Consider the following 18,469-nt stretch of genomic DNA (forward strand, 5'->3'; position numbering starts at 1 on the left):
CATTTTGTAGAGCTATACTGACGTATAAAGACCAGATGGAGGCCAAAAGCTAATTCTTTTGGCCTCCATATGTTGATAGAAGGATATGGAGAAACCATGTATGTCAGGAGCGTTCCTGGCGGTGTAGGTGAATATAATATAGGGGCACATTTATTTGCATTTTAGACGCCGGTCTTAAAGAATACCTGTCACCTCTCCTGACATGCCAGTGTTAATACTTTCATGCATTCCCCATGTAATAACAATTCTGGAGCCTCTATTCTTATGGCTCTATGTTGTGCCAGGCCTTTATTATTTCTACTAGAAGTTATGAATGTATTGCTAGCAGTCTGCAGTAAGGGTACAGAGGGGAGGTAACCAGTTGGGGGAGGTGTCCGTGCACAGTCTGAAAATGGCAGCACTGATTGGATAGAGTGAGTCTATGCAGGGACCCCCCCCCCCCCCCCCCCTAACTGGACACCACCCCTCTGTACCCTTACTGCAGACTGCTAGCAATTCCTTCATAACTGCTAGTAGAAATAATAAAGGAATGGCACAACATAGAGCCATAAGAATAGATGCTCCAGAATCGTTATTACATGAAGCTATTAAAACAGACATGTCAGGAGCGGTGAGACGTCCTCTTTAATAAGCCCTGCGCTGGTGGTGGATCGCCATAGTTATGTAATATCGCCGGCTTCTTCATCCACCGACCGCCAATTCTGAATGTAGGCCGGCTTCCTTGCCGTCTTACATTTTGACCATTTTATATGCCTAAATCAGCGGTAGAAATTGAGAATGAGATGGGCCTGCCAGCCCATCCTCTTCCCTGCCCACGCCATGCCCACTTTTTTAGACCTGGCATGAGCGGGGAAGAAGTTGCAGATCCTGCCACAACATGGTGTGGGACAGAATCTGTGCCAGATATATGCCACAAAGGTGGCGTATATCTGTTCGTAAATTACCCCCATAGTCCTTGCCAACAGTTACAGGGTAAGATCACACAAAGTGTGGTCCGATACAAGGCGCTGTGAGGCTGCGGCCGCACAGAGAAGCGGGAAATCACTGTTGGCATGCCGTCTTACCACAAATAAGCGCGGTTTTCAAAATCGGTGCAAATGGCCAGGTGACGTGCTTTTTCACTGCTTTACATCTTGCGCCACTCCTGCAATTATGAACCTACATGTCCTAATGTTCTACGCAGACAGCAATGGCATGCTGAGAGTTGTAGTTTTCCTGCAGCTGGAGTATAACGTGAACCCATAAGCAGGTAAATATATAAAAATGACATAACTAGTAAGTGTGAAGATAGAGAACTTGTGCACATGGCCAGAGGTGTGAATCAAAGCTCCTGGGCCTCAGTGCAAAATCTGCAACAAGTGCCACTTATAATACCGCACACCTTCCAACCGTCCCGTTTTGCGCTGGATTGAAACGGGTTGCCACATGGGCGGGGCTTATGCAAATTTGCATTAAAAGCTCCTGGGCTGAGCTTAAACATTTCTTGTGAACTGTGGCGGAGGCAAATGTTGGGAGGTATGATGCTGTTATCTTCTAACTTGCCACAGAGTCCGTTGTGCCCTTGTAGGCACGGACGCGACTGCTATCTCTGCACCATGGCGGCTCAGCATGCTGGGGGAACGTTTCAGTGTGCAGAGGAGTTAGGGGGTTATTTACTAACAGAAATACGTCTATATTAGGTGTATTTCTGGCGTAGATTGTGGGGCGTAAAGGTTCTTTGCGCCGCAATCTGCAACTTTTCCTTACTCACAACAGGTCTACAAAAGTGGGCAGGGAAAGGGGCCCGTCTCATTCATCATTTTCTACGCTTGTTTAAGGCGTGGAAAATGGTCTAAATCTAAGCGAGCAAGGGAGCTGGCGTAGATTTAGAAGTGGCGGTGGATGCGCTGAAGTTATGTAGAGGCCGGCACCTCAACATAACTTTGGCGGATCCACCGCCTTATTAAGATCGGCGTCTAAAACGCCGGTCTTAATAAATGACCCCCTTAGTCTCATAATACAGTATCTTGGATGTTTGGATATTTGAGACAAACGCTGGCTTATGAACGCATTCAAAGGGTTACTGACTTTAAACAGCCCGTCTCGTTACCCATTTGCACTCTTGTCGTTACTTTTCCGTTTTTCAATTTTTTTTATTTGCGGCTAATAAAGTGAAGTGCTGCGTTGCGTGCGGTTTACAGGCTAGTGTGCGTAGGGATTAGGAGGGCTGATGATGAGGAAAACGTCTGTGCTTCTCGGACTCCAGGATAATGGCTTGGGATAAATTATGGATGGGGCCCAGTTCTTAGGGCTTGGATCAGATGTTCACCACCCCGGGAGACGGAGAATTCAGCCATTACTGACTAATAAGAGATACCAATTTATGTCTACGGGTCTATTCACACCTAGATGTTACATGCGCCATTTCTATCCAAATAATGGGGCAAGTTTACTAATCAATAGTTTTGTGTTTTCCTTCAGTGGTATAAAAAACGCCATACGACGCTGTTCCAACGTGTTTAGCGCTAGACATGTTATTTTTCAGCTGCAGATCCACTGATCTCTGGCCTCCACTTCCTCCATCCAAGATGGCCGCGCCGCTTCTCAGACTGGCCGGTTCATACTGTGCATTGGGTCGTCCAAGACGCTCCCTGCTCTTGGACTGGACAGCACCTCTCACGTGAGCCGTGCCGGCCAATCCAAGGGCAGAAAGAAGTGTCTTGGACTACCGAATGCACCAGGCAGTCTGAGAAGCGGTGCGGCCATCTTGGATGACAGAAGTGGAGCCAAGGAATCGGCAGATCTGAAGCTGAAAAGTAACATCTGGCCACATGGAAAAAAACTCAAAGTAAGGTAAAAACACTGAATCATCTTTTTCTACCGTATTCAACAAGGGAAGCAGGAAAGTGGAACACTGCTTGCCAAGGGTCTGGCTTAAAGGGGTTGTCTCACGTCCGCAAATGGCATTTATCATGTAGAGAACGTTAATACAAGGCACTTACTAATGTATTGTGATTCTCCATATTGCCTCCTTTGTTGGCTTGATTAATTTTTCCATCACATTACACACTGCTCGTTTCCAGGAATTACGACCACCCTGCAATCCAGCAGCGGTGGTCGTGCTTGCTCTCTACAGGAAAAAGCGCCAGCCTCTCCAGCGGTCAGGACCGTGGGAAGGCACATAGGCACGCATGCGCAGCAGCCCCCATCCCAGCCACCTCGAATGTGTGCTGCAGCGGTGGCGGTAACCCCTGGACACGAGCTGTGTATAATGTGATGGAAAAATGAATCAAAGCAGCAAAGGAGGCAACATGGACAATCACAATACATTAGTAAGTGACTTGTATTATAGGGGTTATCCGAGACTAAAACATGACCCCCATATGCCCGGACCCTCACACTGAATCTACTTACCTGGCTCCCCACACCACTCCCGCTCCCCGCACCGCCACTACTGCTTCTCCCTGTGCGCGGATTAAAACATCCGGTGTCAGGGGGGAGCAGCCAATGGCAGGCGGTGACGGAGACGAGCCCCCCCCTAGCGTCACCACTTGTCTTTTTTTTTTTTTTTTTTTTTGTATTGTTTATATTGCTCGTCCAATAGTCCAGAATATCTGATGATCTGATGGATGCTAGATTAAAGAGGCTTTACTGTCTGTCTATCCATATTATTACATCCATTGCACTTCCGCCGCAGCTGTACAGCCCATTGGCAGCAAATATCATCATCTGATGCCATGTCAGGATGGCTGACCCCTGCTAATAACCTGGGGGGGGGGGGGGGTAGGGACTCAGCGCCAGTGTGAGGCAGGAAAGGAGCTGATGTTTTATGGCTTCTTAAGTGCAGCAGGACTCTGATGAATCGGCGGCTGCTTAGCATGGATGACAAGTTGGAGATTTACTACTCCTGTCCACGGCCGTTACATAATACATTGGAAAATCCTGCCCCTGAAGCGCACAGGTAACACCGCAATCAATACAAACACGGCAGCCTCTGGGGACGCAGCGCATACAGTTATTACTTTCCAGGAAGGCAATCGGAGAGCGGGGGAGATTACAAAGCGACCAAATATATCACTCAGAATATTGTGGCGCTGAAGGGTCAGGGCCACTCTCATGCCGCCTATTAAAGGGCTAGTCTAATTCAGAACACCCATTTTCATACACCTTGTGCATATAAATAAATTCCTTCAGGACCCTGTAATTTTCCATTTTTGAGTTTTCATTTTTCACTTCCAGCCTTCCGGAGCCATACGTCCATAGCCGTATGAGGGCTTGTTTTTTGTGAGACAGGTTTTATTTTCTAATGGCCCAATTTAATATGATATAGGATGTAGTGATTCTGATAGGAGGACAGAGGAAGACCCCTCCCTCTAACCTTTCAGATGCCCCAATTTCTATTGTCAGCTGTATTACCCAGGCGGCACCTGCCATGTATGGAGCAGGTTCAGCTCATGAGCCCGCTACATAACCCGCACACGTATGTATCCATCATTAAGGAGTTAAGTTGCTCAATTCAGTTTAGATTTTGTTAAAAGGGGTCTTTTGCATTTTGAAATGGAGACCCATAAGCAATGATCTAGATGGGATGACAATTTCTAATACATGCTCTGGTCTAAGAAGCATGTCCCAGATGTTCAGGAGAGAAAGTGCTCTGCTACGTGCACAAGAACCAGAGACCGGGGGATGTCCAGGGAGCACTTAACTACTGCTCCACTGAGGGTCCTCCAATGTGATCGGGGCTGGACAGCAGATGCAAGGAATAGGCAGGATAGGGAACAGATGCCTCCTGTGTCTAAGGCCTCTTTCACACGAACGTGTGCGCCCCGTGCAGTGCTGCGGCACGCAAATTGCGGGCCGTAATGCACGAACAGCAACCGTGGGGCAGCCGCAGCGGATCGTGGACCCATTCACTTTAATGGGTCCGCGATCCGCATGTTCCGCAAAAAGATAGGACATGTTCTATCTTTTTCCGGAACGGAAGTACGGGGCGAAACCCCACGGAAGCACTCCGTAGGGCCTCCGTAAGGTTCCGTTCTGTGCTTCCGTTCCGCATCTCCAGATTTGCGGATCCATTTAAGTGAATGGGTCCGCATCCGTGATGCGGAATGCCCACGGAACGGCGCCCGTATATTGCGGATCCGCAAATGCGGTCCGCAATGTGGCCACGGAGCGCACACTTTCGTTCGTGTGAAAGAGGCCTTAGAGAGATGTATCTTACTACCACTTGCTCCAACCTAAAACTACCACCACTAACAACTGGAGGTCCTGGAATACTGACCCAATGACTCCTGGAACCTAGGCTTCTAGGATCATAGCCTTACTTGTGTATGGTTATGATATTAGAAGTTCTGAGGTGTTCTATGGTTCTCCCTGTGTACGACGCTCCCTGGGAAAAAGTATGCAAAGCTCTCTTTCAGAAGGAAGAAAACTGCCTCTCTGGTGCCACCTATAGGTAGCATCGCTGTACGTGATATCAGTATACATCGCTGCAGGTACCTTCGGCATAGTGACCACTAAATGCCCCGTGGTTTGCGACCTCTTGGCACTGCTGCTGTCGGGCTTCACTTCTTCAGGAAGGACAAGCTGAAAGGGCTGGAAGAGAAAACAAACCAACATGAAGGTCAAGGATATTTGAGAACAGAGCATTGGTGAGGGTCCTGGAGCTAGGAAACCCCCATCACCAGGATGAAGGAGCCGCGTCTTATCTGGACACAAGGCTTACCAGCATAACTCCAGCATAAGGCCTTGTTCACACAGTCAGTGTTTGGTGAGTGATTTTCATCAGTGATTTTGAGCCAAAACCAGGTGCAAATGTTCCAATATACATTATCTCAGTGCAGGCTCCGCTCCTGGTTTTGGCTCACTATGGCCGAATGCACAAGGCCGTGTTCCGTGGCCGAGAGCGGTCCGTGGTATGCCGGGCTGGATTCCTGTTCAGAGCAGGAGCGCACGGCGTCATTGGTTGCTATGACGCCGTGCGCTTCATGTTGCCGCTGCTGTACAGTAATACACTCGTATAATGTATTACTGTAGTGCAGCGGCGGCATGAAGCGCACGGTGTCATAGCAACCAATGACGCCGTGCGCTCCTGCTCTGAACAGGAATCCAGCCCGGCATACAACGGACCGCTCTCGGCCGCGGAACACGGCCTTGTGCATTCGGCCTATCACTGATGAAAATCACTGCCCAAAACAATGAAGGTCATTTACGAAAATTTTTCGCCGGTTTATGGTGTAAAAATGTCAAATGACCCCCTTTTTTCAATTTTTTTAACCCCTGTGCAACAATAGTTTGTTACATGGGCGTTTGCAGTGCGATCGACACATAGGAGTGTCGAGCAGGTGTCAGGGTTGTGCAAGAGGCTGCAACTTCGGCCCCCGACAAATTTACTAACATTTACGCCTGTCGTGAAGCTGGTCCTTGTAAATGGCCCCCAATGACTGTGTGAATAAAGCCTAAGCAGATCTGTTAAACCAAAGGGGTATGTTGCACTGCAGCCCCTTCACTCAAAGCCCCTCCACATTTTCAGTGTTTTTTTGTCTTATAACCTTTGTAATAGACGAACGTGTGCGCCCCGTGGCCGGCCTGCAAAACACGAACACCGACCGCGGGGCAGCCGCAGCGGATCGCTGACTCATTCACTTTAATGGGTCCGCGATCCGCCTGTTCCGCAAAAAGATAGGACATGTTCTATCTTTCTGCGGAACGGAAGTACGGGACGAAACCCCACGGAAGCACTCTGTGGTGCTTCCGTTCTGTGCTTCCGTCCGCATCTCCGGATTTGCGGACCCATTGAAGTGAATGGGTCCGCATCCGTGATGCAGAATGCCCACGGAAGGGCACCCGTGTATTGCAGATCTGCAAATGCGGTCCGCAATACGGCCACAGAGCGCACACGTTCGTGTGCAGGAGGCCATATGCTGTTTTGTGGACATTTTAAAGCCTATGGGACAAGATTCCAGACTACATATATGTATGCTTCTTTTTAAAAAAAAATTAAATAAAATGGCAACAAAAAGCCACAAAAAACGTAACTTTAATAATTTGCTACATACGTTATGCCATCTATTAGAGCCATTAAATTCATCTAACCAATACCGGCCACGGTCCCCATGCTTACTGCACTTCTTTTATTACCATAATGCCAATTTCATTTCCACAGAGGGGAAAATCTGCGGCTGTGCGAGATGCTGTGTGCAAATATCACGGAAACTCAATGTGGGTGGATTTCAAAATGGCAAACGGGCCAAAATCCAGATGAAATTCCAATGCAAACCGCAGCATCTAAGTTGTTGGAGACAGTGAGGTGGCTCTCTTTCTTACCCCGTTACTATTTACCCATTGATGCAATCGCGCGGTGCCAAGGGGTGTCATGGCAGCCTGGGGCCTAACGTGTCTAATGGCCTCCAAGTCTGCCATGTGCCATGTCTATTAGGGCCTAATAGGCATTACTCTGATATAATACACTGCCATACAGAAACATTACAGTGTATTATATGGGGGATAAGAGAATCACAAGAGTTGGGACAGAAGAACTAGAAACAAAAAGGAAAAAATAAGAAAAGAAAAGTGAAAAAAAATGAAAGTACTTTATTTTTTTATCAAAATACTGTAATGACCTGTGCATCACTTGTCCAATACGATGAACATTGAAAAAAAAACAAAAATGCTAAAATTGCAGTTTTTTTGTTCATTCTACCTCCTTAGGCTACTTTCACACTTGCGGCAGAGGAATCCGGCAAAACGTATGCCAACTGACTGCATTTTAAGACTGATCAGGATCCTGATCCGTCTCACAAATGCATTGCAAGAATGGATCCGTCTGTCCGTTTGTCATATGGACAAACAGATCCGTTTTGATTTTTTTTTTCCATTTTTTTCGGTCTGCGCAGCAGTGTTCGCCAGCGAACACATGCGGGCGACCATCTTCAGTAAGGTAGACTCACCCATCCAGCGATCCACAGGTAAGCCCTTACCTGTGCCGGGAGCCGGTCTGAAATCAAATGCAGTCACCGGGAGCGGGCAGTTCCGAGAACAGCCCAATGAAGGCCCCCGGCTGCTGTCCTCTGAACTTTCAGACCGGCTCCCGGCCAGGGCTTACCTGAGCATCGCCGGACAGGTGAGTCTACCTTACTAAAGATGGCAGCCCACCTGTGTTTGCTGGCGAACACTGCGAACTGACCATCACTAATCCTGATGCATCCTGAACAGATTGCTCTCCATTCAGAATGCATGGGGATAAAACTGAGCAGTTCTTTTCCGGTATTGAGCCCCTAGGACGGAACTCAATGCCATAAAAGAAAATAGCAAGTGTGAAAGTACCCTTAAAAAAAACAAAAAGTGACGGCACGTCACTGGGCCACGTGCCAAATGAGTGGCAGGTCACCGCTGCAGCCAATCACTGGATGGATCACGTGGCGCCTGTCAACAGGATGCCGATGCCACAGCATTGCGGCGCTGCAGATACGGCGGAGGGTCGACCACTCTCTGAGTCCGGGAAAACCCCTTTAATGTAATTATACTGACCCACGCGGTGGACGTCATGAAGACAAAACCCAACAAACTATAGCATAATTGTTAAATTTTTTCACGCCATTGCTCCCCAAAAAACATTTAAATAATATGTTACCGGTATATAGAAAATTGTAATCGTTCCTTATCTCAGATACAGCCGGCAGCTCTTCTACCCGCCATTTACACAAGGCAGATCTGCAGGTCATAATATCTGAAGCCACTTTAAAGGATCTAACATTGCAGTTTGAAAAGCATAGAACACGGACGATGGAAATGATGGCGGCAGCAGAGGAACAGTGTGCTGATCTTGTGGGAGGCAGCGACCTGTCCACAGGAGACCGGAGACCAGAGGGGGGCTGCGGTCTGAGACTTAGGCCTCTTTCACGCGGCCAGTGCGGGAAACATGTGCGGGTGCGTTGCGGGAACACCCGCGATTTTTCCGCGCGAGTGCAAAACCTTGTCATGCGTTTTGCACTCCCGTGAGAAAAATCGCGCATGTTTGGTACCCAAACCCGAACTTCTTCACAGAAGTTCGGGCTTGGGATCGATGTTCTGTAGATTGTATTATTTTCCCTTATAACATGGTTATAAGGGAAAATAATAGCATTCTGAATACAGAATGCATAGTCAAATTGCGCAGGAAGGGTTAAAAAAAAAATAATAATAATTTAACTCACCTTAATCCACTTGCTCGCGTAGCCCGGCATCCTCTTCTGTCTATATCTGAGCTTTGTGCAGTAACAAGGACCTTTGGTGACGTCACAGTCATCACATGATCCATCACCATGGTAAAAGATCATGTGATGGATCATGTGATGACTGTGACGTCACCACAGGTCCTGTTACTGCACACAGCTTAGATGAAGACAGAAGAGATGCCGGCTGCGCGATCAAGTGGACTAAGGTGAGTTAAATTATATATTTTTTTTTAACCCCTCCAGCGCTATTGTACTATGCATTCTGTATTTAGAATGCTATTATTTTCCCTTATAACCATGTTATAAGGGAAAATAATAATGATCGGGTCTCCATCCCGATCGTCTCCTAGCAACCGTGCGTGAAAATCGCACCGCATCCGCACTTGCTTGCGGATGCTTGCGATTTTCACGCAACCCCATTCATTTCTATGGGGCCTGCGTTACGTGAAAAACGCAGAATATAGAGCATGCTGCGATTTTCAGGCAACGCACAAGTGATGCGTTAAAATCACCGCTCAAGTGAACAGCCCCATAGAAATGAATGTGTCGTATTCAGTGCGGGTGCAATGCGTTCAACTCACGCATCGCATCCGCGCGGAATACTCGCCCATGTGAAAGGGGCCTTAGGCCTCGTTCACACGTCAGTAAACCACGTGGGGTCTCACATATAGCACATACAGCACAGACCAAAAGTTTGGACACACCTTCTCATTCAAAGAGTTTTCTTTATTTTCATGACTATGAAAATTGTAGATTCACACTGAAGGCATCAAAACTATGAATTAACACATGTGGAATTATATACATAACAAAAAAGTGTGAAACAACTGAAAATATGTCATATTCTAGGTTCTTCAAAGTAGCCACCTTTTGCTTTGATTACTGCTTTGCACACTCTTGGCATTCTCTTGATGAGCTTCAAGAGGTAGTCACCTGAAATGGTCTTCCAACAGTCTTGAAGGAGTTCCCAGAGATGCTTAGCACTTGTTGGCCCTTTTTCCTTCACTCTGCGGTCCAGCTCACCCCAAACCATCTCGATTGGGTTCAGGTCCGGTGACTGTGGAGGCCAGGTCATCTGGTGCAGCACCCCATCACTCTCCTTCATGGTCAAATAGCCCTTACACAGCCTGGAGGTGTGTTTGGGGTCATTGACCTGTTGAAAAATAAATGATGGTCCAACTAAACGCAAACCGGATGGAATAGCATTCCGCTACAAGATGCTGTGGTAGCCATGCTGGTTCAGTATGCCTTCAATTTTGAATAAATCCCCAACAGTGTCACCAGCAAAGCACCCCCACACCATCACACCTCCTCCTCCATGCTTCACGGTGGGAACCAGGCATGTAGAGTCCATCCGTTCACCTTTTCTGCGTCGCACAAAGACACGGTGGTTGGAACCAAAGATCTCAAATTTGGACTCATCAGACCAAAGCACAGATTTCCACTGGTCTAATGTCCATTCCTTGTGTTCTTTAGTCCAAACAAGTCTCTTCTGCTTGTTGCCTGTCCTTAGCAGTGGTTTCCTAGCAGATATTCTACCATGAAGGCCTGATTCACACAGTCTCCTCTTAACAGTTGTTCTAGAGATGTGTCTGCTGCTAGAACTCTGTGTGGCATTGACCTGGTCTCTAATCTGAGCTGCTGTTAACCTGCGATTTCTGAGGCTGGTGACTCGGATGAACTTATCCTCCGCAGCAGAGGTGACTCTTGGTCTTCCTTTCCTGGGGCGGTCCGCATGTGAGACAGTTTCTTTGTAGCGCTTGATGGTTTTTGTGACTGCACTTGGGGACACTTTCAAAGTTTTCCCAATTTTTCGGACTGACTGACCTTCATTTCTTAAAGTAATGATGGCCACTCGTTTTTCTTTACTTAGCTGCTTTTTTCTTGCCATAATACAAATTCTAACAGTCTATTCAGTAGGACTAGCAGCTGTGTATCCACCTGACTTCTCCACAACGCAACTGATGGTCCCAACCCCATTAGGCAAGAAATCCCACTTATTAAACCTGACAGGGCACACCTGTGAAGTGAAAACCATTTCAGGTGACTACCTCTTGAAGCTCATCAAGAGAATGCCAAGAGTGTGCAAAGCAGTAATCAAAGCAAAAGGTGGCTACTTTGAAGAACCGAGAATATGACATATTTTCTGTTTTTTTCACACTTTTTTGTTATGTATATAATTCCACATGTGTTAATTCATAGTTTTGATGCCTTCAGTGTGAATCTACAATTTTCATAGTCATGAAAATAAAGAAAACTCTTTGAATGAGAAGGTGTGTCCAAACTTTTGGTCTGTACTGTATATCCATTAAATAGAAGGTGTGTATTCACACATTAGTGGCTGTCCACACATGGTGGGTCCATGGTGACACCATGCCTACGTTTCTCCATGATTATGGATCATGCACATTATAGTCTATGGATCTGTGAAAACTACGAACACGACACGGGCGCCATCCGCGTTTGGTCTGTGGTTTTTCATGGAGAACACAGATGACACACGGACAGCCAAACACGGATTCTTCGCGGATGAACTAATGATCATCCTGTCACGGCCGTGTGAATGATGCCTTACAAAATGAAAGGAGCCAGGTCATCAGCAGCACAGAGTGTTTCAGGAAAGGAGAGCGCTGTCCTTGTAGGAGGTAGTCACCGTTTACTTATCTGATTAGATGTGACTGGGGCAAGGTGATTGTGTGAATGTTCCTGATCACAGGAGCAAGGTCCCCAGTGGCACAGAGTATTTCAGGAGATAAGTGGGTCTATCTTGTAAAAGGCAGTAAAGTTATCTAGCCTTTTAGATTACAGCATAATTTTAAGAAATGTTTTACTTTAGAAACCTTAGAGTTTTGGTCACTCATCTGATGGGGATGGAGGAGATATTCGCACATCTGCGGAGGGTGATTGATGAAATGAGCAGCGGGCAATGACAGATCAGATAAAATTCTGTAACTCAACTCCCAAGTGGATGTCAGGAGCAGAGACGTGAGAAGAGATTTATCAGAACTCTCCGAGCAAACAGATTTACTTTTATCTGTAATTACAAAGAAAATCCCAGATGAAATCCGTCTATACGCCAGACTCTGTACATGAGCATCTGCCGGGACGCTGGGTAACTATACAACATGAATCACTGCGAAAGGTGCACCACAATGATATGCAACTGCAGTGATTTATGTATTTTTATATTTGCATCCACACATTATCCCATCTTGTGTAGGATGCCATTGTGGTGCATGTGGTCCACTGCCGACATCCTCCATTGTATGCATTTTTGCTGGGGATTGCCGTTAGCAACGGATCAAATGCAGAGGAATTGCTCCCCCGGTTATAAACACGCTACAGTGTTTGGGGGTTTTGAGCATTTCCTCCCATTTGGCCACTTTATTTCAACTATACAACATGGACTGATAAGTACCGGACACTAAACAGCTGATGTAATAATCAGAATACCTGCCCAGGTGCTAGTTCACACCGCTCTGTCAGTACTGCAAGGCCCAGATATTATTCACTTGGAGACATGAATCTATAGCACTGCAGCTTTTATCAAAAAACTAAACCAATTATAATACTTCCAAGTGTACAATATATATATATATATATATATATCTACACACACTCAATTTTACAGGCCTCCTATGTACAAAAAATAGCTACCATAATACTGCCTCCCAGTTACAAGAATATAACTACTATAATACTGCCTCCTATGTACAAGAATATAACTACTATAATACTGCCTATGTACAATAATATAACTACTATAATACTGCCTCCTATGTACAAGAATATAACTACTATAATACTGCTCCTATGTACAGGAATATAACTACTATAATACTGCTCCTATGTACAAGAATATAACTACTATACTACTGCTCCTATGTACAACAATATAACTACTATAATACTGCTCCTATGTACAAGAATATAACTACTATAATACTGCTCCTATGTACAAGAATATAACTACTATAATACTGCTCCTATGTACAGGAATATAACTACTATAATACTGCTCCTATGTACAAGAATATAACTACTATACTACTGCTCCTATGTACAACAATATAACTACTATAATACTGCTCCTATGTACAAGAATATAACTACTATAATACTGCTCCTATGTACAAGAATATAACTACTATAATACTGCTCCTATGTACAAGAATATAACTACTATAATACTGCCTCCTATGTACAAGAATATAACTACTATAATATCTGCCTCCTATGTACAAGAATATAACTACTATAATACTGCTCCTATGTACAAGAATATAACTACTATAATACTGCTCCTATGTACAAGAATATAACTACTATAATACTGCTTCCTATGTACAAGAATATAACTACTATAATACTGCCCCTATGTACAAGAATATAACTACTATAATACTGCTTCTATGTACAAGAATATAACTACTATAATACTGCCTCCTATGTACAAGAATATAACTACTATAATACTGCTCCTATGTACAAGAATATAACTACTATAATACTGCCTCCTATGTACAAGAATATAACTACTATAATACTGCCTCCTATGTACAAGAATATAACTACTATAATACTGCCTCCTATGTACAAGAATATAACTACTATAATACTGCTCCTATGTACAAGAATATAACTACTATAATACTGCTCCTATGTACAAGAATATAACTACTATAATACTGCCTCCTATGTACAAGAATATAACTACTATAATATCTGCCTCCTATGTACAAGAATATAACTACTATAATACTGCTCCTATGTACAAGAATATAACTACTATAATACTGCTCCTATGTACAAGAATATAACTACTATAATACTGCTTCCTATGTACAAGAATATAACTACTATAATACTGCCCCTATGTACAAGAATATAACTACTATAATACTGCTTCTATGTACAAGAATATAACTACTATAATACTGCCTCCTATGTACAAGAATATAACTACTATAATACTGCTCCTATGTACAAGAATATAACTACTATAATACTGCCTCCTATGTACAAGAATATAACTACTATAATACTGCCTCCAATGTACAGGAATATAACTACTATAATACTGCTCCTATGTACAAGAATATAACTACTATAGGGGCGGAGCCTAGCCACGCTGCTGAATGGCTGCACACGCTTGAGCTCCTCCAGCATTCCGGCTCATTTGCCCTATTTAAGCTTCTAATTTGATTGATTATGGGGAAACCTGGCAAAGATAAGAACAGAGGAAGCTCAGAGTCGACCCCACTGCGCTCCAAATTACCAGAGATGGAGAAGTTTCTTCGGAAAACACAGAGGCTTACTGCTCAGAAGGGCCCCAATATGGCGGCATCTATTACTCATGACTCCGATGCAGGAGACATCTCAGACGCAGGCAGCGGCTCCGATATCTCAGACGGGAGACCCAGAGATAAGCCCCTCTCAGAACGGACTCTCCGACGTGTCCTTGAAGCTGCCCTCTCGCCTCTTAAGCAAGACTTGTCAGACATTAAGGATGATATAAAGCACCTGGGTCAGAGGGTTGTCTCGTTAGAAACAGCACAAGAAGCTATCATGACTTATGAGGGTAAAGCTTCGGAGGTGCTGACGTCTCACAAGGCCTTACTGAACGATGCCTTCCTGAAGCTGGAGGATCAGGAAAATCGTAGTCGCCGGCGCAACATTCGCATTCGCGGCCTACCTGAGTCGATTGCGGCGGAGGCCTTACCGACAGTTGCGCGCGAAATATTTTCCATGATGCTTGATCCGGATAGAGCGGCAGGAATCGTGGTGGAGCGCATACATAGGGCGCTGCGCCCCAGGCCTAAACCGCAAGAGCCACCACGTGACGTGATTTGTGGCCTGTTGAGCTACGTCGACACCGCAGCCCTCCTGAAATGGCAACGCGAGATGGAGGTACTTGAGTACGAAAATACCCCGATCCAGATGTTCCAGGATCTCGCGCCATCCACCTTGGCCAAGCGGCGCCTGTTCAAGCCTCTCCTGGATGTCCTGCGGAAGACGTCGACTCAGTTCCGATGGCTATATCCTTTTGGGCTGGCGGTCTCCAGGAATGGTAAACTACTTACCGTACGCTCACCAGCGGATCTTGATTCTGTTTGGAGGTCCCTGGATGTTCCCCCTGTGGAAATCCCTTCATGGTTACCGGCCGACCAAGATGGCCCCCTACCTACTCCACCTCGTGTCTCGGCCTGGCAGAAGGCCTCCGCAGGCAGATCGGATCGTTTGGGACGCGGCAAGATGGACAGGGCCCTCATCTGAGCCCGCCGCTCCGGCCATGTTCGTAAGCATGTATCGTTGATATCTCATTTCTCCAGGCCTGGAGATGACTGTCTCTCAACCTCCTGTTTTAATGTTTATTATAGGCGAACTTGGCCTCTCCCCTGGTTTCCATTTTACGGCCTACATTATATTTCGGGTCTATGTTTTATATATGATGTCATAACAGATTTGTGACGCTTCTCTGTTTCCACTGGTCGCTACCTCTGGGACTGCGAGCTCTATTCCCCACCTGAAGGGTGAAGACCGGATAGATACCGGTGCTGGACGTATTTGTGTTCTGGTCTATATGTTTCGGACCATACGGTGCTTTACTTGCCCCCTCGCCAGTCCAATCCTGTCTTGGCTGGTGATAAGTAAAGCATTCACTCCACCTCGGATGGGTACTTGTCCGAGCTGGTCATTTGCCAGTTTAATATGTTTATGGTTATCTCCCCTATTTTATTTTCTATGTTCTCCTCTCCCCCCTTTCCTTTCCTCTGCTCATATCAACTGTGTGCTATTCAGTGCTCCCATGGGTGTCATGGGCTCTTACCCACCTGATTGTATGCCGAAATGTCTTCTATTGTAGTCGCCTCGCTAAATGCACATGGACTGAACGAGCCATGCAAAAGGTCTCAAACGCTGTCTCTCCTTCTGAGGGATAAAGTTTCAGTGGCTTTTCTGCAGGAGACCCACTTCAGAACAGGCAAAATCCCTAACTTTCCCCCTAAGAAATTTCTCCAATGGTTTCACAGTACCCATGATTCTGCTAGTAGGGGAGTTAGTATAGCTGTGCATAAGTGCCTTCCCTTCAAGCATACCGATACCTCTGCAGACCCAGAGGGCAGGTACATCTTTGTAAAGGGTGTACTGGGTGATTCCCCAGTGACGTTTGCCAATTTGTATGCCCCTAATAAAGGCCAAGTACCATGGCTCGTTCAGTCCCTTGCTTTATTATCCTCCTTTTCAGAGGGGTTATTGGTTTTAGGGGGCGACTTCAATGTTGCTCTAGAGCCAGCGGTGGACACCTCGGTGGGCAGACCCTCTGTGTCCTATAGGCTCTTGAAAAGGCTAAAAGTTTCTCTGAGAAGGCTGAAGGTCTTGGATGTCTGGCGTACTCTAAACCCCAATGGCCGAGATTACACATTTTACTCGCATGCCAAGATGTCTTTCCACGGATTGGATTATCTGTTCCTATCCGATTCGCATATACGTAATGTCTCTGGAGCCCGGATAGGTAACATCACACTGTCCGACCATGCCCCTGTTATTATTAACCTCTCCCTGTCCGGTCCTCAGAGGAAAGAGCGCTTATGGCGTCTCAATGACACTTTGGTTTTAGATCCTACACACGCTGGCAAAATTAAGGCCTTGATTTCAGAATTTTTTTGCGCTAAATGATACTCCAGACTCCCCTCCTTCTCCTTCCATATTATGGGAATCTCACAAGGTAGTTATCAGGGGGGAACTCATTGCCCTTGGGGCTTATGTAAAAAAACAAAGGATGCAGGCTTTAGATGCCTTACTGGCGTCCATCGCTCGCCTTGAGTCCTCCCACAAGGAATCACGAGCCTTAAGCACGTTGGCAGAACTGACTGAAGCCAGAACGCGCTTAAAAAATTTATTAAATGTCACCTCTGCGAAGCTGGTGTTACGATCACGTTTCAAGGCTTATGCCCATGGAAATAGAGGAAACAGACTGATGTCGGCCATTGCCAAGAAGCAGTTCTCGGACTCCTTTGTTTCCTCTATTAAAGATTCCAAGGGAACGGTACATAAGTCCACCGCAGATGTCGCCAAAGCATTTTGCGCCTTCTATGAGGCATTATATACAGTCATGTGAAAAAATTAGGACACCCTTTGAAAGCATGTGGTTTTTTGTAACATTTTTAATAAAAGGTTATTTCATCTCCGTTTCAACAATACAGAGAGATTAAAGTAATCCGACTAAACAAAGAAAACTGAAGAAAAGTCTTTTCAAGATCTTCTGTAAATGTCATTCTACAAAAATGCCTATTCTAACTGAGGAAAAAGATAGGACACCCTTGCCCCTAATAGCGAGTGTTACCTCCTTTGGCTGAAATAACTGCAGTGAGACGGTTCTTGTAGCCATCTACCAGTCTTCGACATCGGTCTGAGGAAATTTTACCCCACTCCTCAATGCAGAACTTTTTCAGCTGTGAGATGTTTGAGGGGTTTCTTGCACGTACAGCCCTTTTCAAGTCACCCCACAGCATCTCAATGGGATTCAAATCTGGACTTTGACTTGGCCATTCCAGGACTCTCCATTTCTTCTTTTTCAGCCAATCTTTGGTTGATTTACTAGTATGTTTTGGGTCATTGTCATGTTGCATGGTCCAGTTCCGCTTCAGCTTTAATTTTCTAACTGATGGTCTCACATGTTCTTCAAGCACCTTCTGATACACAGTAGAATTCATCGTGGATTCTATGATGGTGAGCTGACCAGGTCCTGCTGCAGCAAAGCAGCCCCAAACCATGACACTTCCACCTCCATGCTTCACAGTTGGTATGAGGTTCTTTTCTTGGAATGCTGTGTTTGGTTTACGCCAAACATGTCCTCTGCTGTTGTGTCCAAATAATTCAATTTTGGACTCATCTGTCCAAAGAACATTATTCCAGAAGTCCTGGTCTTTGTCAACTTTATCTCTGGCAAATGTCAGTCTGGCCTCGATGTTTCTCTTGGAAAGCAAAGGTTTCCTCCTTGCACACCTCCCATGCAAGTTAAACTTGTACAGTCTCTTTCTGATTGTAGAGGCATGTACTTCTACATCAACAGTAGCCAGAGCCTGCTGTAGTTCTCGAGATGACACTTTAGGGTTTTTGGAGACCTCTTTTAGCATCTTGCGGTCTGCTCTTGGGGTGAACTTGCTGGGGCGACCAGTCCTGGGCATGTTGGCAGTTGTTTTGAAAGCCCTCCACTTGTAGACTATCTTCCGGACAGTGGAATGGCTGATTTCAAAATCTTTTGAGATCTTTTT

At 45.6% G+C, this 18,469-nt stretch overlaps 1 protein-coding gene across 2 annotated transcripts in view; it reads right to left on the reverse strand.

Annotated features, from left to right (window-relative positions):
- The window catches only part of DNAAF11 (dynein axonemal assembly factor 11), a 77,543-nt gene that overhangs the window by 11,237 nt on the left and 47,837 nt on the right, over window positions 1-18,469 (reverse strand). For both annotated transcript variants that reach the window (XM_044294102.1, XM_044294101.1), the window contains exon 10: window positions 5,479-5,574. In XM_044294102.1, coding sequence (XP_044150037.1) covers window positions 5,479-5,574 — 96 coding nt within the window. The remainder of the gene's footprint in view (window positions 1-5,478; window positions 5,575-18,469) is intronic.

The sequence above is a fragment of the Bufo gargarizans genome, chromosome 5, assembly GCF_014858855.1.
Source record: "Bufo gargarizans isolate SCDJY-AF-19 chromosome 5, ASM1485885v1, whole genome shotgun sequence".
In the NCBI taxonomy this organism is placed as follows: domain Eukaryota; kingdom Metazoa; phylum Chordata; class Amphibia; order Anura; family Bufonidae; genus Bufo; species Bufo gargarizans.